The following is a 26963-nucleotide window of genomic DNA, read 5'->3' on the forward strand; positions in this document are numbered from 1 at the left end:
CCTTGAATTAATCTGGTTTTCAAGCAGTGGCCATTATGCAAACTGTTATATCGAAATAATTACCCAATGCAAATAAGAGAAAAGATGGATCCACCTCCTGGCTCAGTGTGACAGAGGAGAAGCAAATCAGAAAGCGTGAAACCCACTTCCAGCCCTTTCTTCATATCTTCTGAGCTTTGGTGCACAGGCACTCATTTTTCATCTGCTCTGCTCTTGGATTACCCAAGTGAAGTGCAAAAGTGGAGGGGGGAGGGTTGCTGAGTGTTTCTCTTCTGAGTGTTTCTTCTTCTGAACTAGATATTCACCAACTTTCTTCAGAGAGTCTCAGAATGCACTGGCTGGAGGGGACCTCTAAAGATCCTCTAGCCCAACCCCTCTGCAGCAAGCAGGGGCATCCCCGACTAGACCAGGTTGCTCAGATCCCCATCAAACCCAGCCCTGAATGTTTGGGGCTGGGTGATAGGTTGGACTGGATGGTCTTGGAGGTCTCTTCCAACCTGGTTGATTCTGTGATCCTATGATCTTGGAGGTCTCTTCCAACCTGGTTGATACTATGATCCTGTGATCTTGGAGGTCTCTTCCAATCTGGTTGATTCTGTGATGCTATGATCTTGGAGGTCTCTTCCAACCTGGTTGATTCTATGATCCTCTGATCTTGGAGGTCTCTTCCAACCTGGTTGATTCTATAATCTTGGAGGTCTCTTCCAACCTGGTTGATTCTATGATCTTGGAGGTCTCTTCCAATCTGGTTGATTCTATGACTCCATGATCCTATGATCTTGGAGGATTCTTCCAACCTGATTGATTCTATGATTCTTCAAGGCTGTCTCTGATCTTGCAGGATTATGTTACAGAATCACAGAGTGATAAGGGTCAGAAAGGCCAAATTCAAGGTCCTGTAACTGGCTCTTGTACCTCTAAAAGTTCTTTCCAAGCCAAACCTTTCTATGATTCTATAGTCAGATCGGCAGCAGGAGAGTTTGGGAGATGATCACTTTTCTCTTTTGCCCAGTAGCCTGCAGGAAAAAGGAGCTGAGTATGAGCACATTACATAGCTGAGAACCTCCCAGATGCTAAGAAGTGGATAGGATAGGGTAGGGTAGGGTAGGGTAGGGTAGGGTAGGGTAGGGTAGGGTAGGGTAGGGTAGAGTAGAATAGAATAGAATAGAATAGAATAGAATAGAATAGAATAGAATAGAATAGAATAGAATAGAATAGAATAGAATAGAATAGAATAGAATAGAATTAACCAGGTTGGAAAAGACCTTTGAGATCATAGAGTCCAACTTATCACCCATCTAATCAACTAAACCGTGGCACCAAGCACCCCATCCAGTCTCCTCCTAAACACCTCCAGGGATGGTGACTCCACCACCTCCCTGGGCAGCACATCCCAATGGCCAATCTCTCTTTCTATGAAGCATTTCTTCCTAACATCCAGCCTAAACCTCCCCTGGCACAGCTTGAGACTGTGTCCTCTTGTTCTGGTGCTGGTTGCCTGGGAGAAGAGACCAGAGCCAGAAAACTCTTTGGGATGGGGTTGCCCTGAGATGTGTTTCTTCACACTGAAGTCTTTTCCTAATGACACCTTCTCTCCATTTGGGACTCTGTGTATGTGGTTTGGACTTGTCAGGAGAACTCCATGACAGGTACAAGCCAAGTGGGGATTTTCCTCGTCACTGATCCTCACAGCTAATGCGTGATAACGTGAGCCATGGGCTCTGCAGGGAAGGTGACAGACTTCAGAGAAACTTCAGCTTCTGCAGGTGGTGGGGGAGGCAGTAAAAATAGCAAACCCCAGGATCTCTGTGTGCCTTGACAGGGCAGCTTCTAGGGGCCCCCAGGTCACTGTGCAATGTGTCCCCTTCCCCCCCAGCCTGGGGCAGCCTGGTGCAGGCAGTCCCATTTTCAGACCCAGGCCACTCTGTCAGCTCCTGAGCCCTATTAATAATGAAGTTGATGGCTTCTGGCATTACCTCTCCTTAGAAAGTGCCAGTTTGACAAATCACAACTTCCACCTGCAGAGATGAATATCTCCTGTGCCTTCTGTGAATTGCTCACTGTGCAACAATGAAAAAAAAACCACCCCAAAGCCTAAAAATTACTTCTTTAATATTACATGCCTTCTAAATGAGAAGGTCCCAGCTCCGAGGTCACAACCCACATTCAGTTCCTAAATGCAGGCTAAAAGATAACAACAACCCCAGTGTGAATTAATTGAGGTCAGAAAGAAACCCCAAGGATTGTACCAGAAGTAGCAGGAAAATGAGGGCTTTTTACTGACTGCATTGGGCTGTTGCTTCTCTTCCTTCATCTTCTCAGATCCCACAGGCTTTGCAGGCACTGCCAGTTTAGAATGGAATGGAATGGAATGGAATGGAATGGAATGGAATGGAATGGAATGGAATGGAATGGAATGGAATGGAATGGAATGGAATGGAATGGAATAGAATAGAGGGTTTTGTGATCTGCAGAGAGCATAGCAAGGTCTTGGAGTGCTGGTGGTGCAGCTATCCCCTGCCCTGGGCAGTCTGACTAAGGAGGGCTTCTCAGGCCTCCAGTAGAATAGAATAGAATAGAATAGAGTAGAGTAGAGTAGAGTAGAATAGAATAGAATAGAATAGAATAGAATAGAATAGAATAGAATAGAATAGAATAGAATAGAATAGAATAGAATAGGAATTAACCAGGTTGGAAGAGACCTTCATGATCTTCCAGTCCAACCTATCACCCAACACCACCTAATCAACTAAACCATGCAACCAAGCACCCTATAAAGTCTCCTCCTAAACACCTCCAATGATGGTGACTCCACCACCCAAATGATGCAAGGAAGCACATTGCAGGATGGGAAAGAGCCTCTTTATTCTGGTGTCTGGGCAGGATGGAGAGCTGGGGGGAAGGCAAACCTCCTAAAGTTCAATAAGGACAAGTGCAGGGTCCTGCACCTAGGGAGGAATAGCAGCAGGCACCAGTACAAGTTAGGTGTTGCCCTGCTGGAGAGCAGCTCCACAGAGAAAGACCTTGGAGTGCTGGTGGACAGCAAGTTCTGCATGGGACAGCAATGTGCCCCTGTGGCCAAGAGAGCCAATGGTCTCCTGGGGTGCATCAAGAAAGGTGTGGCCAGCAGGGCTAGGGAGGTTCTTCTCCTCTGTTTTGCCCTGCTGAGACCACACCTGCAATACTGTGTCCAGTTTTGGACTCCAGGTTCAAGAGAGACAGAGACCTGCTGGAGAGAGTCCAACAGAGAGCCACAAGGTTGGTTAGGGGACTTGAGCACCTCCCCTGTGAAGAGAGACTGACAGTCCTGGGGCTGTTTAGTCTGGAGAAGAGAAGGCTGAGAGGGGTCTGATCAATGTCTATCAATAACTGAGGGGTGGGTGTCAAGTGGAGGGGGCCAAGCTCTTTTGGATGATGCCCAGCAATAAGCCAAGGATCAGTGGATACAAACTTGGACATAGAAGGTTTCAGCTCAACATGAGGAGAAACTTCTCTACAGTGAGGGTGATGGAGCCCTGGAACAGGCTGGCTTGGAACTAAATAAATGATTGGCCACTGGAATGTGCTGCCCAGGGAGGTGGTGGAGTCCCTATCCCAGGAGGTGTTTAGGAAGAGCCTGGATGAGGCACTTGGTGCCATGGTTTAGTTGATCAGATGGTGTTGGGTGATAGGTTGGACTTGATGATCTCAAAGGTCTTTTCCAACCTGGTCTGGTCTAACCTATCCTATCCTATCCTATCCTATCCTATCCTATCCTATCCTATCCTATCCTATCCTATCCTATCCTATCCTATCCTATCCCATCCCATCCCATCCCATCCCATCCCATCCCATCCTATATGATCTTTAAGGTCACTTCCCTCCATTCTATGATTCCATGATGCATACCAGACCTGTTGGTGCATTTCACAGCCAGTTTCCAGTTGTCTCCTCTTTTTGTCTGGTGCCCACCACCTCAGAGCAAACCCAGCCTACAGAGCACCATTTATCCTGTGCCCACCACAGCACTGCATCCCCCACTTGCAGATGGGGCTGAGCAGAACATCCTGAGCTGTGAAACAGGGAGACCAGCCTCTCAAACAAAGGCAGTTTGGCTGAATACAGCAGCCTGAGAAGCTGATCTCCATCTATCTTAGCTTTCTCTGGTGCTAGAAGGTATTAGAAGGTCTCTTTGCTGCCTTGTTGCTATTATTTTTTGTTAACCTTCATTGGCAGTGTCAAGGATGCCTCAGGTTTCCCACAGTAGCTCTCAGTCTTCCTGGGTAAAGCTTTTATTAATTATTGGTGTCCTTCACACATTTCAGGAGCATGTCTCACCTTCTAAACCACTTCTCTCAGCATTCTGGAACCATTTGTAACTGTTAAGCAAAAAATTGGTTTCCTTTGGCTAAAGGCTTTCAGGAGATATTCAGCAACAGGGAATCAGAGAATTTTCAGGGTTGGAAGGGAACTCAAGGCTCAGCCAGTTCCAATCCCCCTGCCAAGGGCAGGGACACCTCACACCACAGCAGGTTGCTCACAGCCACATCCAGCCTGGCTGCAAACACCTCCAGGCAGGAGGCTTCCACCACCTCCCTGGGCAACCTGTGCCAGGCTCTTACCACCCTCATGGGGAACAACTTCTTCTTAACATCCAATCTCAATCTCCCTATTTCTAGTTTTGTTCCATTCCCCCCCCCCAGTCCTGTCACTCCCTGACACCCTCAATAGTCCCTCCCCAGCTTTCTTGTAGCCCTCTTCAGATCCTGGAAGGCCACAATTAGGTCTCCTTGGAGCCTTCTCTTCTCTAGACTGAACAACCCCAACTCCCTCAGTCTGTCCTCACAGCAGAGCAGCTCCAGCTCTCTGCTCATCCTCGTGGCCCTTCTCTGGATGCCTTCCAGCACCTCCAGATCCTTCCTGTAATAGAAGCTGAAAGAGCTGGTTCCCAAGCAGCAATTCCCAGCTTTAGTCCTAATTAAATCTTGTGAGTTTGCTCCTCTGAGAGGCTCCCACAAGCCTCTCATGGAAGGTCAAGATGTTGCAGCCCTCTTTATATATGCACTTTGATTGGGATCAGACTGGGAGCCTGCTGCTGAGGCCTGGGAGCTTTACAGCTAAGCAAAAGAAATCATTAGATCCTGGTAATTTGTTCTTCACCCTGAGAGCATCACTAATTACAATAAATAAATAAATAAACAAATAAACCTTTTAGTTCAACTATTCAAGGCTAATTGAATGGGCCCTGGTTTAATATTCCTGCTGTGCTTTCTGTGGAGGTGTTTCGCTGATTTACCTGTCAGGAGCCCCATTCCTCTTTGCCCACTTTAATAACCATTACATCCCAGCTGGGAAGGGAGGAGATCAGTGCAGAGGCAAAGCTGGAATGGAATGGAATGGAATGGAATGGAATGGAATGGAATGGAATGGAATGGAATGGAATGGAATGGAGTGGAATGGAATGGACTAGAATAGAATAGACCAGACCAGACCAGACCAGGTTGGAAAAGACCTTTGAGATCATGCAGCCCAACCTCTCACCCAACACCATCTCATCAACTAAACCATGGCACCAAGTGCCTCACCCAGGCTCTTCCTAAACACCTCCAGGGATGGGGACTCCACCACCTCCCTGGGCAGCACATCCCAATGGCCAATCTCTCTTTCTATGAAGACCTGCTTCCTGACATCCAGCCTAACCTCCCCTGGTGCAGCTTGAGACTGTGTTCTCTTGTTCTGCTGCAGGTTGTCTGGGAGAAGAGCCCAACCCCCACCTGACTACAACCTCCCTGCAGGGAGTTCTAGAGAGCAAGAAGGTCTCCCCTGAGCCTCCTCCCTTCCAGGTTAAGCAACCCCAGCTCCCTCAGCCTCTCCTCACAGGGCTGTGCTCCAGACCCTTCCCCAGCTTTGTTGCCCTTCTCTGAACACCTTCAAGTGTCTCAGTGTTCTTCTTAAACTGAGGAGCCCAGAACTGGACACAGGACTCAAGCTGTGGCCTAAGCAGTGCTGAGCACAGGGCAGAATGACTTCCCTGCTCCTGCTGGCCACACTATTCCTGATGCAGGCCAGGATGCCACTGGCCTTCTTGGCCTCCTGGGCACACTGCTGCCTATTGTTCAGCCTACTATGAACCAGCACCCCCAGGTCCCTCTCTGCCTGGCTGCTCTCAGCCATTCTGACCCCAGCCTGTAGCTCTGCCTGGGGTTGTTGTGGCCAATGTGCAGAACCTGGCACTTGGATGTGTTCAATCTCCTGCCCTTGGACTCTCCCCATCTGCCCAGCCTGTCAAGGTCCCTCTGCAGAGCTCTCCAACCCTCTAACAGCTCAACTCCTGCCCCCAGCTTGGTGTCATCTGCAAATTTTCTGATGTTGGACTCAATCTCCTGATTACAGCATTGCCCCAGAGGTTTTCACTCTGTGTCTAGTAAAGGATGGCATATTCCTCACCAGCTGGTGAGATCTAGCAGAAGGGAAGATGTTCTCACACAGCCAGGACTGTGCAGCAGGATTTCTTTGCAGACCAGCTGTCAACAGCATTTTCCATCACAGTACCAAAGTGTGGTAAGGGTTGGAAGGGACGTCTGGAGATCTTCAAGTCCAATCTCTGCCAATGCAGCCTCACCTAGGGCAGGTTACACAGGAATACATCCAAATGAGTCTTGAAAGTCTCCAGAGGGGACTCCACAACCTCTCTTGGCAGCCTGGTCCAGGGCTGCAGCACCCTCACACCAAAGAATTTTCTCCTCCTGCTCAGATGAAAGCTTCTGGGTTCCAGTTTGTGCCCACTGCCTCCTGTCACAGGGCATCACTAAAGAGTGACTGGTCCCTTCTTCTTGACACCTACCCTTCAGGTATTTGTAATCACTGATCAGAACCCCTCTCAGTTTTCTCTTCTCTAGACTAAACAGCAGCAGGTTTCTCAGCCTTTCAAGACCTTCATCATTGTCTTGTTCTACCTGGTCAAGCTGGTAAAAGAGGCTGCTTTGACTCATGCAGAGCACACAGTGTGATCTACAGATGTCAGTCAGTGCTTCTCACAGAGCTGTGGCTACCCCAGCAGTGCTCCTCTACAGTCCCACGTGGGCTGTGGGGCAGCTGTGGGGGCACACATGGGGCAGGTGAGTTTTGAATGCCAGATCATTTCACAGTGCAAAGTCAGAGCAGGCTCTGGGGGTTAGGAGTGCTGGCAATGTGCTCTTAAATCTGATTTTGATTTACCTCCATTTGTGCCATTCCCTGCTGGCAAAGCTGCAGGGGGGAGTGGAGCAATCTCCCATGAGCCAGCACAGTAACCAGGCTGTTACTATGGCAATGAGCTTGGTCCCCCTGCCTGCTTCCTGGCAGGCAAGGTGCTCCTGGCAGCATCTGGGAAGCTGACTCTTCCCAAAGGCTGTGGAGCAAGTGGCACCTGGGTGACAGCCACCCTCAGCTCTCGGTGGGCTGGAGAAGCTGCTGCACATCCCACTGACAGCAGCAGGGCACCGGTGGTGTCACACAGCCCCAGGCACCCTTGTGGGCAAGAATGTAAGTTTCTGTCTACAGGGACACTGGATCCTGCTGGGCACCTTGAGCCTGCCTCCTCCTGCCATGGGAGGGGGGATGCACAGAGGGGGGAAGCACAGCACCATGCTCCCTGTGGGTGATGGGAGGGCAGGATGGAGGAACAGCCTGTGAGCACAGTGGCTGCTGGCACCCAGGGCAAGCAGGGCTGGGTCCTGTGCTGCAGCCTCTGGCAGGATGGGACCATGTCTTTATGCAACAGCAGAGCTGAGCAATGCTGGACCAAGTGCAGGGTCCTGCATCTGGGTCAAGGCAATCCCAGGCACAAATCCAGGCTGGGCAGGGACTGGCTGGAAAGCAGCCCTGAGGAGAGAGACTTGGGGGTGCTGGGGGAGGAGAAGCTCACCAGGAGCTCTCAGTGTGCACTTGCAGCCCAGAAAGCCAATCAGATCCTGGGCTGCATCAGGAGAAGTGTGGCCAGCAGGGCAAGGGAGGTGATTCTCCCCCTCTGCTCAGCTCTGGGGAGACCCCACCTGGAGTACTGCCTCCAGTTCTGGAGCCCCTATGACAAGAGGGATCTGGAGGTGCTGGAAGGTGTCCAGAGAAGGGCCACGAGGATGAGCAGAGGGCTGGAGCTGCTCTGCTGTGAGGACAGACTGAAGGAGTTGGGGCTGTTCAGTCTGCAAAAGAGAAGGCTCTGAGGTGACCTCATTGTGGCCTTCCAGTATCTGAAGGGGGCTACAGGAAGGCTGGGGAGGGACTGCTCAGGATCTCAGGGAGTGATAGGACTAGGGGGAATGGAATGAAGCTGGAGGTGGGGAGATTCAGGGCGAGTCAGGAAGCTGCAGGTTGGACTGGATCAGCTCCACTTTCCCTTCCAGATGTCTCTTGGAACAACATCCTCTAACTCCAGGAGGTGTTTTTGCTGGGGACAGTTAGGTCTGTCAGGAACTGTTCCTGGTGCTCTCCACACACACCTGGAGAACAGATTTTCCTTCAGGGCACCTCCTGCTTTGCTTGGGGCATTTGAGCCTCAGCATCAGGCACAGTTTCTGTGTCACTGCTCACAGTGTGTTCCAAGAGCACAGGTTCAGGAGCAGCATCATTGATTTCTTCTAATTACAAATCCTATAGGAAGCTTTCAGCTTGCAGCAGTTGCTGTTTCCCTCTCAGTGGAGCCAATAAAAGTTAAGAGTTGCTCCCTGGCTACTGCCATTACAGCAGCAAAGAGGCAGAGTAATTGAAAAGAGAATCAGGGAAGCTGCCAGGTGGGAGAGCAGTGAGGATAGGAGAAATTTCCTGGGAGCCCAAGCCCAATGCAAAGTCTTTTCCCTGGCTGCACTGAGCCAGAGCCCAGTCTGATGGACTGGTTTGTATCTGATGGAGAACAGGCCTCCTGCATGGGAGTCCTGGAGCACAGAGCAAAGCAGGACAATGGCCACACGCTTGCCAACAGGGCAGGCACTCACTACACAGACTTAGAGCATTGTTTCAGCTGGGAAAAGCCTCTAAGCTCATCGAGTGCAACCATTAACCCAGCACCACCATGGCCATTAAACTGTGTTCCCAGATGCCATGAACACCTCCAGGGATGGGGATTCCACCACCTCCCTGGGCTGCCTGTTCCAATCCTTGACCACTCTTGCAGGAAAGAAATTATTCCTAACCTCCATCCTGAACCTCCCCTGGCCTAAAATGTCAGGCTATTTCCTCTCATTCTATCACCTGGTACTAGGGAGAAGAGACCAAGAGGGGTGACTCTGAACCCCATCTGAGATACTTCCACTTCCTGAAAGGCAAATTGCCAACATAACAACAAAAAGAAAATCATTTCTCCCTCCATTTAGCATTAAACTTAAAAGCAAGAGCTGAGGATGCAGCAGGAGATGCTTCTTTGTAAGGAGAGCAATTATTTTCCCACTAGCTAGATCAAGTGGTGCAGGGAGACCCAAAATCCCACCAGTCATTATTGTTTCCACATTGTTAAGATTAGATATCAACCGTGGTTGTGTTTGTGGTCATAGGATCACAGCAGCATTCTGGCTGGTAAAGACCTTTAGGATCATCAAGTCTAGCCATCATCCAGGTAGTCTGAAGCAAAGCAACAAGCAGCATCACTGCAGGCTCTGCAGAAGCTTGTTAATAATCATGGAATCATAGAATTGTCAGGGATGGAAGGGACCTCAAGGCTCAGCCAGTTCCAACCCCCTGCCATGGCCAGGGACACCTCACACTGCAGCAGGTTGCTCACAGCCACATCCACCTGGCTGCAAACACCTCCAGGGATAAGGCTTCCACCACCTCCCTGGGCAACCTGTGCCAGGCTCTCACCACCCTCATGGGGAACAACTTCTTCCTCACATCCAATCTCAATCTACCCATTTCTAGTTCTGTTCCATTCCCCCCAGTTCCCTCATTATCTGACACCCCAAAAATAATGCTGCTATAAGAGTGAGACCAGCAGAGACTTCTAAGACTGAGAGGAGATGAGCAGCATGTGGCAGCAGAGGCAATGGTGTGTCCTGAGGTGAGTTTTCACCCTTGGGAAAACTCATGTACCTGCCTCACAGCTCTGGAGGGAGCCTCAGCCAAAATAGAATGGAATGGAATGGAATGGAATGGAATGGAATGGAATGGAATGGAATGGAATGGAATGGAATGGAATGGAATGGAATGGACTAGAATAGGAATAGGAATAGGAATAGGATAGAATTAACCAGGTTGGAAGAGACCTTAGACATCATTGAGTCCAACCTACCACCCAACACCATCTAATCAACTATACCATGGCCCTCTCCTCACAGAGCTGTGCTCCAGACCCCTCCCCAGCCTCCTTGCCCTTCTCTGGACACATTCAAATATCTCAATGTCCTTCACTAACTACACCTCCTGACACCACTGTACAGAGCAACTATGTGAATTAACACAACTCACCCTCTCCCCCTCCCCCATTTCCACACCTCTAGTTGCCAAGAGAAACACTTTTCCTACTGGTGCTGGCTGTGCAGCACACAGCTGCTCCATTCCTCTTCCTCCTGTAACGTTACAGACAGCAGAAGATGGAAGGGATGGAGATCCTGGCCTGTATCAGGAATAGTGACACCTTATTGATTCTATGATTGGTCAGGCACAGGAACAGGCTGCCCAGGGAGGTAGTTGAACCCCATCCCTGGAGGTGTTCAAGGAAACTGTGGGCATGGCACTTTGGGACATGGTTGGTGACAGACTGGAAGTTGGACTCTATTATCTTAGAGATCTCTTCCAACCAAAACATTTCTATGGTTCTGTGATCTGCAGCACAGTGGGAGACTGGGGGTGACTGTGAGAATTTCCCCTGGTGGCTGAGAGAGCCTCCTCTTCTCACCTGGCACTGCAGGTCAGCCAGTGTGAATGCCCTCGCTTCTGCACTATTAGCAGATGCTAACAGCACAAACCTTACCCAGGTGCAAAGGCCCTCTGCTGCAAAATGTTCATTTCTATGTATTCTGCAGGACTCCTCTGGGGTTGATATCTGGTATGTGTAAGAACAGCATTTACCTCCTGGATCCACAGCAGAAGGCAGCTAGAAGGGAAATGTTCTCTGCTTGTGCTCACCATGCAGGCACAACTGGTGAGTTAGCAGGAAAAAAACAGCCACCAGAGGCAGAGACAAGGTGCTGGCTGATGGCAAGGTGGAAGAGCTACCAGGGGAATCTCTCAGGGTTTTCTCAGGGGGTTGGTCTCTTCTCCCACGCAACCAGGAACAGAACAAGAGGACACAGTCTCAAGCTGTGCCAAAGGAAGTTTAGGCTGGAGGTGAGGAGAAAGTTCTTCACTGAGAGAGTTGTTAGCCATTGGAATGTGCTGCCCAGGGAGGAGTCCCCATCCCTGGAGGTGTTCAAGAGGGGATTGGATGTGGGACTTGGTGCCATGGTTTAGTCATGAGGTCTGTGGTGACAGGTTGGACTTGATGATCTTTGAGGTCTCTTCCAACTTTGGTGATTCTGTGACTCTCTGTTGGGATGGTCAGGACTGGTACCGGATCGCTGTTACCTCCAGCCTGAAAGACCATCCCTGGCGTGGGGCTGTGTTTCTCTCCTGCTCTACCAGCATTAAGGCAGCTGGCAAGAGCTCCAGCAACAGTCATTTGCAGCATTCACACTGTTAGTGTTAAATGAACCCAAAAGAGCAAAAAAAATGTGCAAAGTTACACTGAGGTATTGAAATGAGGATGAAAAACAAAACCAGACCAAACCCAAACAAACACAGAACCACCCCAGAAGTCAGGAGCTGCCTCATGCCCACATGCAGAGGGACCTTGCCTGGCTGAACAGATGGGCACCGTCCAAGGGCAGGAGATTGAACACATCCAAGTGCCAGGTTCTACACACTGGCCACAACAACCCCAGGCAGTGCTACAGGCTGGGGTCAGAGTGGCTGAGAGCAGCCAGGCAGAGAGGGACCTGGGGGTAGTGGTTGACAGCAGCTGAACATGAGCCAGCAGTGTGCCCAGGTAGCCAAGAAGGCCAATGGCATCCTGGCCTACATCAGGAAGAGTGTGGCCAGCAGGAGCAGGGAGGTCATTCTGCCCTATACTCAGCACTGCTTAGGCCACACCTTGAGTCCTGGGTCCAGTTCTGAGCTTCTCAGTTTAAGAAGGACATTGAGAGTCTTGAAGGTGTCCAGAGAAGGGCAAAAAAGCTGGGGAGGGGTCTGGAGCACAGCCCTGTGAGGAGAGGCTGAGGGAGCTGGGGTTGCTTAGCCTGGAGAAGAGGAGGCTCAGGGGAGACCTTCTTGCTCTCTAGAACTCCCTGCAGGGAGGTTGTAGCCAGGTGGGGGTTGGTCTCTTCTCCCAGGCAACCAGCACCAGAAGAAGAGGACACAGTCTCAAGCTGTGCCAGGGGAGGTTTAGGCTGGATGTTATGAAGCAGTTCTTCCCAGAAAGAGAGATTGGCCAGTGGGATGTGCTGCCCAGGGAGGTGGTGGAGTCCCCATCCCTGGAGGTGTTTAGGAAGAGCCTGGCTGAGGCACTTGGTGCCATGGTTTAGTTGATCAGATGGTGTTGGGTGATAGGTTGGACTCCGTGATTTCAAAGGTCTCTTCCAACCTGGTTAATTCGATTCTATTCTCTCCTCTCCTCTCTCTTCCCCCAAGCACCATGTCTGCTACTGGTGGCTGAGTCTAACTCCATCCTCTTCCCACAGTTTGACATGCAAAGGATAACACTGGAAGAGCTGAAACACATCCTCTACCACGCCTTCCGGGACCACCTAACGATGAAGGACATCGAGAACATCATCATCAACGAGGAGGAGAGTTTAAACGAGAACTCGGGCAACTGCCAGACAGAGTTTGAAGGTGAGGGACGAGGTGTCTGTGTTTCTCTACAGTTACTCCCTTTCTGCCTCATCTGGAGCACTCAGGTCCACCACACACGAGGGGCAAGGCTACATGGAATCATAGAATGGTCCTCCAGAGGTCACCCAGTCCGACCTCCCTGTGGTCAGCAGGGACATCCCCAACTAGCTCAGGTTGCCCAGGGCCTCGTTGAGCCTCACCTTGAGTATCTCCAGGGAAGAGGCCTCAACCACCTTCCTGGGCAACCTGTTCCAGTGTTCCAGCACCCTCTTAGTGGAGGGTTGGAACTGGCTGGAACAACTAAACAGCTACAAATCATCTCAAAGTGCAGAAAAGTCTAGGGTAACACCTACAGAGGACCTTGGGGTTTGTGAGCAATACCCTGGGACAGCTACTGTGCTTCCTACCCACAGTGATGCCACTTCTTGGCCTCAAGTTACTCCAGGGGATATTTATGTTAGGTATTAGGAAACATTTCTTAACTGCAGGAGTGGTCAGGCATTGGAACAGGCTGCCCAGGGAGGTGGTGGAGTCACTATCCCTGGAGGAGTTCAAGAAAGCTCTAGACATGGCTGTGGTAGTGTTGAGCTGATGGTTGGGCCTTGATCATCTTAGAGGTCTTTTCCAACCTTCAGGATTCTGTGATCCTTTGATTCATACAGGCCATCTTGGGGGAAATTCTGAAGCTCTGAGGGGTTGAAGGGCAGCAGGCAGAGACACTGAAGAGTCTTGAAAAGAAAGCAAAGGATAATCACATTAGAATAGAATAGAGTAGAATAGAGTAGGGTAGAGTAGGGTAGGGTAGGGTAGAATAGAATAGAATAGAATAGAATAGAATAGAATAGAATAGAATAGAATAGAATAGAATAGAATAGAATAGAATAGAATAGAATAGAATAGAATAGAATAGACCAGGTTGGAAGAGACCTTTGAGATCATCGAGTCCAACCTATCCCCCAACACCATCTAATCAACTAAACCATGGCACCCAGCACCCCATCCAGTCTCCTCCTAAACACCTCCAGTGATGGTGGCTCCACCACCTCCCAGGGCAAAACTGGTGCAATTCTCAGCCTGGCTAACGGACAGCATTCAGCAGCTCCCTCCAGCACGCTCACCTTCTGCTAAATACTGCAGAGAAGATGTGGAAGAGCAGAGCTGAATTTTAAGAAGCCTGCAGGAGGGAGGCAAGCAGCAAAGCTCCTTGAATCAAGCCAAGCAACACTTCTCTTATTTTCCCCTCCTCCTGAAGAGCAGCCAGGAGGAAGAGATGCTCGCTGACATGAATGGAGTTGCTAGTCCCCGCTGACCTGCTGATACAGCGGAGACGTGGGCCAGCTGTCACCGTGGGGAGAGGCATGCAGGCTGCTTCCAGCTTTGCTGCTGGGGTGAACTACCCCAGCTGCACACACACACACACACACACACACACACACACACACACACGGAAAGGGTCTGAAAACCCTGAACGCTCAGCGTCTCGTTTTGGAAGTGCCAGCTTCCAAAAGTACAGCGAGAACAGCTTTTCTCGTGGGATGTTGGCACTGCTGGTGCTAGGCAGAACCTAGAAGCAAAACAGAGCCTTGGGTGGTGTTTTTTTTTAGGTGTTGTTAGAAATCCACACACAGAGGCAGGGACCAATGCACCAGGGAATAAAGATCAACTGAACGCTGTCAACGACGTTTTGCTTCAGGTCCCAGCAGGAGGAAGCGGCCCCGGACCACGGCAGCTCTGACGTCATTGTGCCTCCCAGGAATGACAGCCTGAGAGCAGGTTGTGTCCCTGCAAGCTCTTCATGCTGAACATGCCATTATCTGAGTGACCCACTTGTGCCTTCAGCATTCCCACTTCCCAAATGCTTAGATCCCTACAGGGCTCAAAGGCAAACCATGAGAGGGCCTCAAGGCATGGATCAATGGAACTGAGGGGGATGCTGTCAAGGAGGTTGGGCAGCATCCCAGGCTGGCTTTGAAGTGTCTCCATGTGAATCACTCTCTGAAATTGGTGGAGTGGAGGAGATGCTTTTTGGGGACAGCTCCTCGAGCTTCTTTTAGGTGCTGCCTTGGGAGGGGATGAATTACATCTTGAAAAGCACCTTTTTCTTTCAACTGTAGAGGTGGCCTAAAGGGGCTGGCTGAGAGGCTCACATCTATATTTAATGCACATTTTCAGCCACCCCACTGAAGTGCTTTTAATTGTGGGCAGGAATGAAGCCAAAATGAACCCCAGTGATTTTCACTGAGATTTAGGAATGGCTCCTAAGCAAAGAGACACAGCAGAAAGCTTTCAAGATACAGATGACACAGAATTAACCAGGTTGGAAAAGAACCTTTGAAATCATCAAGTCCACCTTATCACCCAACACCATCTGATCAACTAAACCATGGCTCCAAGTGCCTCATCCAGGCTCTTCTGAAACACTTCCAGGGATGGTGACTCCACCACCTCCCTGGGCAGCACATTCCAATGTCTAACAACTCTCTTGGGGAAGAACTTCCTCCTCACCTTCAGCCTAAACCTCCCCTGGCACAGCTTGAGACTGTGTCCTCTTGTTCTGGTGCTGGCTGCCTGGGAGAAGAGACCAACCCCCACCTGGTTGCAACCTCCCTTCAGGGAGCTGTAGATGGCAAGAAGGTCTCCCCTGAGCCTCCACCTCTCCAGGCTAAGCAACCCAACTCCCTCAGCCTCTCCTCACAGGGCTGTGCTCCAGACCCCTCCCCAGCTTTCTTGCCCTTCTCTGGACACCTTCAAGTCTCTCAATGTCCTTCTTAAGTTGAGGAGCCCAGAACTGGACACAGGACTCAAGGTGTGGCCTAAGCAGTGCTGAGCACAGGGCACAAGGACTTCCCTGCTCTTGCTGGCCACAATCTTCCTGATGCAGGCCAGGATGCCATTGGCCTTCTTGGCCACCTGGGCACACTGCTGGCTCATGTTCAGCTGCTGCCAACCACTACCCCCAGGTCCCTTTCTGCCTGGCTGCTCTCCAGACACTCTGACCCCAGCCTGTAGCTCTGCCTGGGGTTGCTGTGGCCAATATGCAGAAGTGCCTTGCTGAAATGGGGGAATCAAAGAGAAGCCTCAAAACCCTTCTCTGTCTTGTGGACAGAGACATTGCTGTTTCTCCACAGGAGGGGCTGGCTGGCTCAGCCCCTAGAGGTGCTAACCGACATTGCCTTGGACACAAATCCTTGCACATTTCTGTCATTCTCACCACTTTGCCATCCTGGCTTCTTGTCTTTACAAAGTCTTCCTGACTGTGTAATATTCTTCCTCTGTCAACATGGTTGCTGTGGCTTCTCTCTCTCCCCCACACTCACACACACATTTGGATAAACACAAATATTCATCTTCAAACAATATTCAGATTATGGTCAGGGGCAAGTCCAGGCTTTTGTTCAGTTCACTGGGAACATTAGAGTCATTAGCAAGATGTCAGATCGAGGCTTATGTGACATCTTTCCCTCCCACACATTTCTAGGGGGTTCTCATTTGCCTTCTCCTTGATGAAGAGCAGTGAAAATGTCCAACTCCCAAGTACAAGCAGCCCCCAGCAGCCCCAATCAAGAAGGGAGGCACAGTTATGTCTTCAGCCTTTCTCTCCATTTTTATTAATGCTTAGGGCAGGAGAATGGAGTTGAGAGCCAAGAAGAATGGGGGGTTTGATGAGAAGAGACACCAGCAAAGCACAACTCTTTGCAGCAACATTGTACTGCCAAAACTTTATAGCACAAAAATCATTTGTCTGGCAGTTCACAGAAGGGGAGGGGGGGAGGGGCTGGAAGGGATTGCTGGAGAGCATTCAGAATATAGAATAGAATAGAATAGAATAGAATAGAATAGAATAGAATAGAATAGAATAGAATAGAATAGAATAGAATAGAATAGAATAGAATGGAATAAACCAGGTTGGAAGAGACCTTTGAGATCATCCAGTCCAACCTATCACCCAACACCATCTAATCAACTAAACCATGGCACCAAGCACCCCAGCCAGTCTCTTCCTAAACCCCTCCAGAGATGGTGACTCCACCACCTCCCTGGGCAGCACATCCCAATGGCCAATCTCTCTTGCTGGGAAGAACTTCTTCCTAACATCCAGCCTAAACCTCCCCTGGCTCAGCTTGAGACTGTGTTCTCTTTTTCCTCCTCCTGTTTAGATGGAACTTCCTGTGTTCAAGTTTGTTCACCTTACCTCTTGTCCTGTCACTGGGTACTAGTGACAAAAGCCTGCTCCCATCCTCCTGGCCCCTATCCTTTCAGTATTGATCACCTTTGGGAAGATCCCCTCCAGATCCTGCACTTCTCCAGGCTGTACATCCCTCAGCCTCTTTTTCATAAGACAGATATTCTGGTTCCTTTTATTGAAGGTTGGAGTAGGTGATCCTTGAGGACCCTTCCAACCTGGTGTTCTGTGAATCCAAACCCTCACAACCCTCATGGCAAACAAGGGTGCTGGCTGGTTTGGGTGACCCAGGCTGCCTGCAGTGGGTATTTATTTCAGCCTCAGCCCTGACACTCACATTAAGTGGATGTACAAGAGCTGCCACCATTCCCCTCCCTCTCCCCCCAGAGAAGGATCTAGGAGCATCCACTCTGCTCCTAGATAAGGGCCTGGGAATGAAAAACTGCCCTCTGAAAATAACTTCAGCCAGCCAGAGAAAGCAAATATCACTCACCTTTGGCAGGGTTGTGACAGAAGCCTCTCTAAATACACTGTAGTTGTTCATGTTAGCAAGCCTTTTTCTTCAGACAAGGTCCTCAGCACTTACCCATGTCATCTGAAACCCACCATGGGCATTGTGACCAGCCCAGCAGCCACAACCAGTGAACTGATGTACCCTGGAATGGGCTGGACCCGTTAATCCCATGTCCTTGTGGAGACATTATAGTGACTGTAGCTCTGTCTCTGTTACCATGGTGAGTCCTCCTCCTGCCTGTCCTCTGCATGTTGGGAAGATGAAGGATGACCCATCCTCAGTTTGCTTTGCCTCTTGAGATCTCACTGACATTGGACACTCTGTGAGTTGTTCTCCCCACTAAGAAGAGTCTAGGAAATCTCCAAAGGATCTTAGGATCTGACCTGACCTGGTCTGTCTCTGACTTGAATGTACAGGGAATCAGCTCACATCCAAACCCTGGCATGTCCCATAGGCATTCAAAACTCCTGCTGGCAACCAGCTGCAGAACAGATCAAGCATCCAGCCCTGTGTGAAGGGCAGCTATGGAAAAGCACAGATGCCAGGCTCAAAGGGTTTATACATTTGGAGAAAGGAGAGAAGAGAGAGCTGAAATTCATCAGTCAGCAGCAGAGGCAAATAGGTCTCCGTATTTAAGAGTGCAGTTCAGAGTGCAGCTTGTAGTGGTGTTCACTTCAGCTGTTTAATCTCCCTGTGGATTGCAAGGAGAACTTCAGCCACTTTATCTCCCTGTGGATTGCAAAGACAAGGAGCAAGAAAGACTGACTTCTTGCTGGAGTAAGTCCTGCTGGGTCCCAACCAATAGCAAGAGGGTGTCTCTGGGTCTGCAGCACACCTATGTTTCAGTGCAGAGCTTCCCCCTTTCTTCTGGAGTTGCTTGGTAGGTCATTTAGCTACTTGGTGCCCTTTTGGTCAGTAAAGAACAGCCTCAAGTTGCACCAGAGGAGGTTCAGGTTGGATATCAGGAAAATTTCTTCACAGAAAGGGTCATCAAGCATGGGAACAGGCTGCCCAGGGAAGTGGTGGAGTCACCATCTCTAGAGGCATATAAAAGACACATGGATGTGGTGCTGAGGGACATGGTTTAGTGGCCAGTAGCTTAGCAGCAGTGGTAGCATTGTGAGCTCCAGGAGGACTTGCTGGTCTCAAAGGTCCCTTCCAACCTCAACAGTTCTATGGTTCTAACAGTGACTTACCTGGATCCTGCTGCTTTCAAGCTCTATTTTTACTTGATGGCTTGCAGAGGCCTGAAGAAATTGCTCAATTCAGGAACACTTCTGCAGGAAGCACTGACCATGCTTCACTCTTTTCCTTTCAGCAGGAGAGTTGCCAGCACAAAAAGCCTTGACCAGCCTTCAGCTGCTGCTCCCAGTCATGGCAATCAGCCCCAGAGCCCCGCACTGAACAGCAATGCTGAGGGTGATGGCTTGTGGCACTGCTTTGTCTGCTGGCTGGGAGTGTTTTCAAAGTACACAAACAACAGAAATCAAGAAGTAACTAAAGCTGTGATTCAAGAAGCTTTTCAAAGTCCCAGGGCATCATGCACAAACCTGAGGAACTGCAGTATTGATTCTGAGTGCATTGTAAAGGAGGGAGTGAAGAAATCAAGGAGCAGAGCAGTGCAAGCAGAAAGCAAATAATTTGGGAGAGGTGCTGGAAGAGGGTTTTGTGGTCTGCAGAGAGCATAGCAAGGTCTTGGAGTGCTGGTGGTGCAGCTATCCACTGCCCTGGGCAGTCTGACTAAGGAGGGCTTCTCAGGCCTCCAGCACTAGAATAGAATAGAATAGAATAGAATAGAATAGAATAGAATAGAATAGAATAGAATAGAATAGAATAGAATAGAATAGAATAGAATTAACCAGATTGGAAGAGAACTTTGAGATCATCAAGTCCAACCTATCACTCAACACCACCTAATCAACTAAACCATGGCACCAAGCACCCCATCCACGTTCTTTCTAAACACCTCCAGTGATGGTGACCACCTCCCTGGGCAGCACATTCCAAAGGCCAATCTCTCTTTCTGGGAAGAATTTCTTCCCAATATCCAGCCTAAACATCCCCTGGCACAGCTTGAGACTGTGTCCTCTTGTTCTGGTTGTCTGGGAGAAGAGACCACCCCCCACCTGGCTACAACCTCCCTGCAGGGAGTTGGAGAGAGCAAGAAGGTCTCCCCTGAGCCTCCTCTTCTCCAGGCTAAGCAACCCCAGCTCCCTCAGCCTCTCCTCACAGGGCTGTGCTCCAATCCCCTCCCCAGCTTTGTTGCCCTTCTCAGTGTGATGAGGTTCAACCCTGGATCATAGATTCATAGAATGCTTTGGGTTGGAAGGGATCTTAAAGATCAACTACTCCCAACCCCCCTGCCATGGACACAGACACCTTCCACTAGCCCAGGTTGCTCAGGGCCAAGGTTTTCCCCACATGTTCTAGAAACATTCTCCTGGACTTTTTTATATATGGGTACTTGGATCCTTTTCCTGCTCACATTTTAGGTTTGGTGTAGTTCTGAGGTGGTTGCAAACCACCTGAAAGTCTCCCATCATCACAAGTCCATGCATGAGTAAAAGGCATGGTTGCATCCCCACTCAGGACAAGCCAAGGCCATGTGTTAGTGACTGCAGCAGCAGGCCAGAACACACTCCATGTGTGAGGGCTTGCTGTGATTCTCTCAAGGGACCATCAAAGCCTTTCCAAACATTAATCTTCATCCCAATACTGTCTAAAAGTTACCCCAGGGGAGGTTTAGGTTGGACAGGAGAAGAAACTTCTTTACTGAAAGGGTTCTCAAAGACTGGAACAGGTTGCCCAGGTTGAATCCCCATCCTTGGAAGTGTTTACAAGTCTGGAGAGGAGAAGGCTCCAAGGAGACCTTAATGTGGCCTTCCAGTATCTGCAGGGGGCTCCAAGAAAGCTGGGGAGAGACTGTTTAGGATATTGGGTAGTGATACAACTGGGGGGGATGGAACAAAATTAGAGTGGGTAGATTGAGATTGGATGTTAGGAAGAAGTTCTTCCCCAGGAGGGTGGTGAGAGCCTGGCACAGGTTGCCCAGGGAGGTGGTGGAAGCCTCCTGCCTGGAGGTGTTTGCAGCCAGGCTGGATGTGGCTGTGAGCAACCTGCTGTAGTGTGAGGTGTCCCTGGCCGTGACAGAGGGGTTGGGACTGGCTGATCCTTGAGGTCCCCTCCAGCCCTGATTCTGAGAGGCAGAGGTGTGGTGCTGAGGGCCATGGTTTAGCACCAGCCTTGCTAGTTAGGAAATGGTTCAACTGCCTGAGCTTGAAGGGTTTTTTTTTTTCCCAACCAAAACAATTCTGTGATTTTGTGAGTGTATGTTTTGATGTTCAACATCACAGCTAGGGAAGCTAAGACAGAGGCATGCACTGGTTTTAGCAAGTCACAGCATGATTCCTCCCTGATGAGCTTGAAACAAAATTAAAATCAAATAAAATAAGTCAAATACTAAACCTCCTAACTCTCTCTGCATTTCAACTGGCACAAATTGCTCTCACCTCTTTGACAACCCCTCTGCAAACATTCCTGTGAGAAGGTTCTTAAGGAGCCTGATTTTGCTTAGGCACAGAACATTTGAGGAGAAATGTTCAACCTGCTGTGCATACTCATGGGAACTATCACAGAGGGGTTTCAAGTGCTGTCAGGGAGTGCATCTTAATTCTCTGCTCATTACTCTGCCCTGGTGAGGTCATATCTGGAATATTGTCTCCAGTTCTGGGCCCCTCAGTTCAAGAAGGACAGGGAACTGCTTAAAGAGTCCAGTGCAGAACCATGAAAATGATGAAGGGAGTGGAACAGCCTCCTTACAAGGACAGACTGAGGGAGCTGAGGGCTCTTCAGCTTGGAGGAGACTAAGGTGACCTCATTGCTGTTGCTAAAGCTGTGCAGGGTGAGTGCCCAGAGGTTGGAGCCAGGCTCTGCTGGGGGATGCCCAATGCCAGCACAAGGGGCAATGGTGGGAGTTGAGGCATAGGAAGTTCCATGGTAGCAGGAGGAAGAATTATTTCTCTGTGAGGGTGACAGAGCCCTGGAGCAGGCTGCCCAGGGGGATTGTGGAGTCTTTCTCTCTGGAGATATTCAAAAGCCACCTGGATGAGTTCCTGTGTGCACTGTTGTAGGTGATCCTGCTTTGGCAGTGGAGCTGGACTGGATGAGCTCTCAAGGTCCTTTCCAGCCCCTAACATTCTGTGATTCCCAGCTGACCTGAGTGAATCAAAGGGGTTAACAGAGGACCACTGTTTCCAAGTAAAGAACATTAGGGAGAATTTCATGAAGAGCCTAAAAGAAAGGGAGGGCCACAAAGGTGATCAGAGGGCTGGAATACCTCTCCTGCAAAGGCAGGCTGGAGAAGAGAAGGCTCTGGGGAGACCTTAGAAATGCATTTCAGTATCTCAAGGGGACCTACAGGAAGGCTGAGGAGGGACTGTTTAGAAGGGGATGTGGGGATAGGACAAGAGGCAATGGCTTGAAACTGCAGCAAGGGAGACTTAGGTTGGACATAAGGAGGAAGTGCTTTACACTGGGAGTGGTAAAATACTGAAACAGGTTGTCAGGAGATGCAGCTGAGGCCCTATCCCTGGAGACATACAAGGTTGAATTTGATGTGGCCCTGAGCAACGTGATTCAGTTGGAGATGTCCCTGCAGACTGCAAGGGGGTTGGACAGGATGACATTTGAGGGTCTCTTCCAACCCAATGCATTCTGTGATTCTGTGACAGTGAGCCTGGCTAACCTGATCTAGGAGAACCTGTGTTAGCAGAGGGGCTGGACTGGATGATCTCCAGAGGTCCCTTCCAACCCTCACCATGCTGGGATGCTGTGATTCTATGAAATATCCCAGCAGGGAGAGGTGAGATGTGGCCAGCACAGGGGGTGTTTGAGGTGTGAACTGGAGGCTTACACCAAGGTAACATCCTGGGCTGCATCAAGAGAAGCAGAGCCAGCAGGTCGAGGGAGGTGATTCTCCCCCTCTACTCCACTCTGCTGAGACCCCCACCTGGAGTACTGTGTCTGGTTCTGGAGCCTCTGTTACAGAAAGGATGTGGAGGTGCTGGAAGGTGTCCAGAGAAGGGCCACGAGGATGAGCAGAGGACTGGAGCTGCTCTCCTATGGAGACAGACTGAGGGAGTTGGGACTGTTCAGTCTGGAGAAGAGAAGGCTCCAAGAAGACCTGACTGTGACCTTCCAGTATCTGAAGGGGGCTCCAACAAAGCTGGGGAGCGACTGTTTTTAGGTGTCAGGGAGTGATAGGACTGGGGGGGGGATGGAAAAAGCTCTAGTTTCTAATGGGTAGATTGAGATTGGATATTAGGAAGTTCTTCCCCATGAGGATAGTGAGACACTGGAACAGGTTGTCATCCACCAGCACCCCCAAGTCCTTTTCTCCAGGGCTGCTCTCAAGCCAGTCCTTGCCCAGCCTATATCAGTGCTTGGGATTGCTCTGACCCAGATGCAGGACCTTGCACATGGTCTTGTTGAACCTCATGAGGTCGTCGTGGACTTACCCCTCCAGCCGGCTGCCCAGGGAGGTGGTGGAAGCCTCATCCCTGGAGGTGTTTGCAGCCAGGCTGGATGTGGCTGTGAGCAACCTGCTGCAGTGTGAGGTGTCCCTGGCCAAGGCATGGGGGCTGCAACTGGCTGATCCTTGCGGTCACTTCCATCAGTTCTATGATTCTATGATTTCTGAGCTCGTGGTGGAAAGCCAAGCCACGTGTGGGGCTGAGGGCCTGACCTTTGCCATGTCTCCCCCGCAGTGCACGCCCAGAAGCAGAACCGACAGACCTGCGTCCGGAAGAGCCTTATCTGCGCCTTCGCCATGGCCTTCATCATAAGCGTGATGCTGATCGCGGCCAACCAGATCCTGCGCAGCGGCATGGAGTAGCCTCTGGCCACCACACTGTGAACCAAACTGACCATGCATGCGCATGCCACCGGGTGAGCTTCCCCCTGAAACCGAAACCGACTCTCCCACGGCAAAGAGGCAAAGAGGCAAGGCAGACAGAGCACCCATCTCCACCAGGAGCCTGAGAGCCAGCAGCGTTAACTGTGGCTTGCGAATCAACTACATCCTTTTGGCAGGGACATCAAAGGGCTGTCTTAATGCTTTAAAGGGGTTTGGGGTTTTTGTTTTTGGTTGTTCTTTTTGTTTGTTTGTTTGATGTTTGTTTGGGGGTTTTTTGTTGGTTTTTTTGGTTGGTGTTGTTGGGTAATTTTTTTTTGTCGGTGTTGTTTCCTAATGCAATAAAAAAAAAACAACAAAAGAAAATGGAAAAAAAAAAGAGAGGGGGAAAAAAACAAAACAAAACAAAAAGAAAGGTATAGGAGTCCCAACTTCTTGCTTCAAAGCAGTAAATGGTAACTTTAAAAGAGAGACTTTCAGCCAGCAGCCTGCTTGGCGGTGGGGGAAGAGGCACGGCCTCACAACCTGCTGCAGCAGGGTTGTCTTTTAACCCAGGGGCCGACTGACTTTGCAGCGTAGCTCCCCGCTGGCCCCGCGTGCCCAGGAAGTTGATTGTAGCATTGCCACCGAGCTGGTTCCCTTCCTGTCCTTTCATCTACTCCAGCTTCACTTTGGGGGCTGGGTTGTGCCGTTGGTTTTGGTTCTTTGGGGTTTTTTTTCCCTTCCCTTATGACCATGCCTTTGAGTTGATGGCATCAGAGGGGAGCTGGAGCAGCCTTGTGCAGCGTCTCCGGAGCCGCAAGGAGGAGCGTCCGCCAGCGCCCCACCAAGTGTCTCTTTTTGCTGCTTCGTGACCGCCGCCTTTGACACGAGACTCTGGGCTAGCATGGGTCCCTTCGCCAGTTCTTCTCCAAGCGTGATTCAGGGCTGGAGAAGCGCCTCTCCCCTTCCCACTCATGGGCATTTTGGAGATCTGTGCACAGTCTTCCAACCGACTGCAACCACCAGCACCAGGTACAACTCCCTCTGCTCTGGGCCTGTCTGCGTAGCCAACAAGGTTTGCTCTCCACCGGTTCTGCCCTTCGTCTTTTATTGGCCTTCAATAGCCTTGCCTGTGATGAAGATCATGGAAAGCCCTCACCTTTCCTGCACAATTTCTGACATTTCAGATCCCCTGCAGTGAGGCCTCCATGGCAGACACCTTCTCGTGGGAGAGGTTCTATGTTCACCTACATGGCAGTTGTGTGGTTTTGACCAGCGAGCTGCTCCAGGCCCTCCCAGGAGTCATCCCACCACCACCCCCACCACCACCAGCCCATGGACCACCTGCTGAAAAGCAGCTTCCAGCAAAAGAAGGAGGAACCAAACCACAACCTCCTGCCATATGTTATGTAGTGTGTCCAGACTTTCAGATCCTGCAAGCATTGGTTCTTTCTCCTGGAAGAGAATTTAATTGAATGGGCAGCAAGGGGAAGATGGAGTGATGCAGACCAGAGACACAACACAGCCCATGGGAAGGGCGAGCCTGGAGCCAGGATTACATCACAAATACATCCTATTTTTCCTTTTAATCATGATGCACAGCCTTGCATTTATCTTCAGATGGACCGTGGACCTGTGTGTCACCTTGGAGAGATTTGGCTTCTTAGTCCTCGTGGGAGGAGTTTCCCGTTTGGTGCTGACAGAGCAGGCATGGGGAGAGCTCCTAGGGAGGCCCATGGAAGCACCTGGGTGTTGGAGTTGTGGCTTCATGGTGTCAGCTGGGCAAACTCCAGAAACACCAAGGAACAGCAAGATCTTGCTTCTGACTGTTTCCTATGCTATGAAAGGGGACAGGATGGCCCCCCAAGGAGTGGAAAACCACAAGCTTCTCTCTCCCACACAGCAGCCATCAGCTTAAGCCTGGATCCATCCCAAAGACTTGTTTCAGGTCTTTCTTTGATTACAAGCTTGACCAATAACATTTAACCTGCGTTTTCCAGCAGCTTGATTGGGAAACTTGTTTCTCATGTTCTGTCTCCCATCACCCCTTGAAACTCATCTCAGCACCTTGGATTTTGCCTTTAGGTGTGTGTCTCAGTTGCCCACCTCCACTTCATGGCCATTTTCCCTGTGCCCCCCTCCACCACTGAAGATGACAGATTTCTTTTCCAGAGCAGCTTCTTTTTCCTGCCTTTCACTCCTGCATTTATGTTCTGCTGTGACTAACAGAGGTCAACTGCAAACCATTCCACACCTCCCAGAAGGTGAAGAGGTTTTTTTTTGTTTGCTATAGGGCAGCAGCAGACTTAAAACCAAGAGTAGAAAAACTTAGGCAAGCTCTGAGGGTGGGGTTTGCACTGCTGGGGAGCTAAGGCTGTGCTGGACATTGCAGGTAGTGAGCTTTGAGATCATTGTAAGGGAACTGTCATCCCCAGTTTTCGGTCTCAGGGGCATGTGAAAAGATGGCAGCAACAGAAAACAAGTCTGAGAGTTACTTGCCACTGAGTAATACCTAATGAGATTAATCTCTTTTCCCCTGGGGCTGTGCTGGCAGTGAAGGTGGGCAGCAGGGGCAGGTGGAGATGGAGCGGAGAGGAGGGCACCAACTCACCAGCCCCATTCAGCAGCTGCAGAAGCCTGGGGCAGAGTGGTGCCAGCACACTGAGCCCAGAAACACGAGCTAAAACACACAGACCAGGCGTTCCTCCACTTGCAGCTCACTCATCTGACAGCTCATGCTAAGGCAGGCTCCAGTGATCTCAGCAACCTTACAGAAGAGATGATCTTTAGTGCTCCTGGAAGCTTTCTGGAAGGCTCCATAATTGATTCCTACATGCATGCCCCATGCTCCCTAAAACCCCTTTGTAAATACAGGCATTTTTTTTTCAGTGTAATTCTTCACCTCAAAGCTCCATTTGCAAAACCAAACCTCTAATTAATATATTGGTAGAAGCCATAGCCTGGGGTCAGTAGAGTTCATTGCAAAACTCCCCACTGATTTTACTGGGTACAGGATTTAAGGGTGGGGGTTGAGGTTTGCTTTTTCTGTAGGGAACCCGATGTATCTGTTCTGAATCAGTGCCATGCCTTACCAGAGGTCCCCTTTTCCTTCCTAGAGCAGGCTTTCTCCACTAAAAGGCCTCTTGAAGAGATCCTTCTTTAATCAGCCAGGTCCTTCTGGTAGCTAGTGGCAACGCAGGATGGATCAGGCCAAGCCATTGCATCCTTCCCTCTCCTTAAAACCTTTCTAGTGACACATTCCCATCCTTCCTAGCCAGCAGCATTGGACCTGTGGCTCTTACCTACTTGCCTGGCTCCATTTATGTAACCTCCATTTATCTTCCTTTCCTTTTCTTCTCATAAGAAGGGGGGGGGGGGGGGGGGGGGAGGGGAAAGGATGGGGGGGAAAGAAGGGCTTTTTGTTGCTTTTACAGAAAGTGGGTAAAAATAGAGCAGTAAAATTTTGATTGGAGCCTGATGGCAAAAAAGCTTAAGGGGGAAGAAAGTAGAAGAGTCAAAGAAGTAGAAATGCAGAACCCCCACACCCCTTACTTTAA

At 50.1% G+C, this 26963-nt stretch overlaps 1 protein-coding gene across 2 annotated transcripts in view; it reads left to right on the plus strand.

Moving 5' to 3' along the window:
* Positions 1-26735, plus strand: part of CALN1 (calneuron 1) — a 188536-nt gene extending 161801 nt beyond the window's left edge. For both annotated transcript variants that reach the window (XM_068154428.1, XM_068154429.1), the window contains exons 5-6: positions 12663-12816; positions 23279-26735. In XM_068154428.1, coding sequence (XP_068010529.1) covers positions 12663-12816; positions 23279-23406 — 282 coding nt within the window. In that variant the 3' untranslated portion in view covers positions 23407-26735. The remainder of the gene's footprint in view (positions 1-12662; positions 12817-23278) is intronic.
* The last annotated feature ends 228 nt before the right edge of the window (positions 26736-26963 follow it).

The sequence above is a fragment of the Melanerpes formicivorus genome, unplaced genomic scaffold (genome assembly GCF_026170545.1).
Source record: "Melanerpes formicivorus ecotype bairdi unplaced genomic scaffold, bMelFor1.0.p_v2 SCAF_29, whole genome shotgun sequence".
In the NCBI taxonomy this organism is placed as follows: domain Eukaryota; kingdom Metazoa; phylum Chordata; class Aves; order Piciformes; family Picidae; genus Melanerpes; species Melanerpes formicivorus.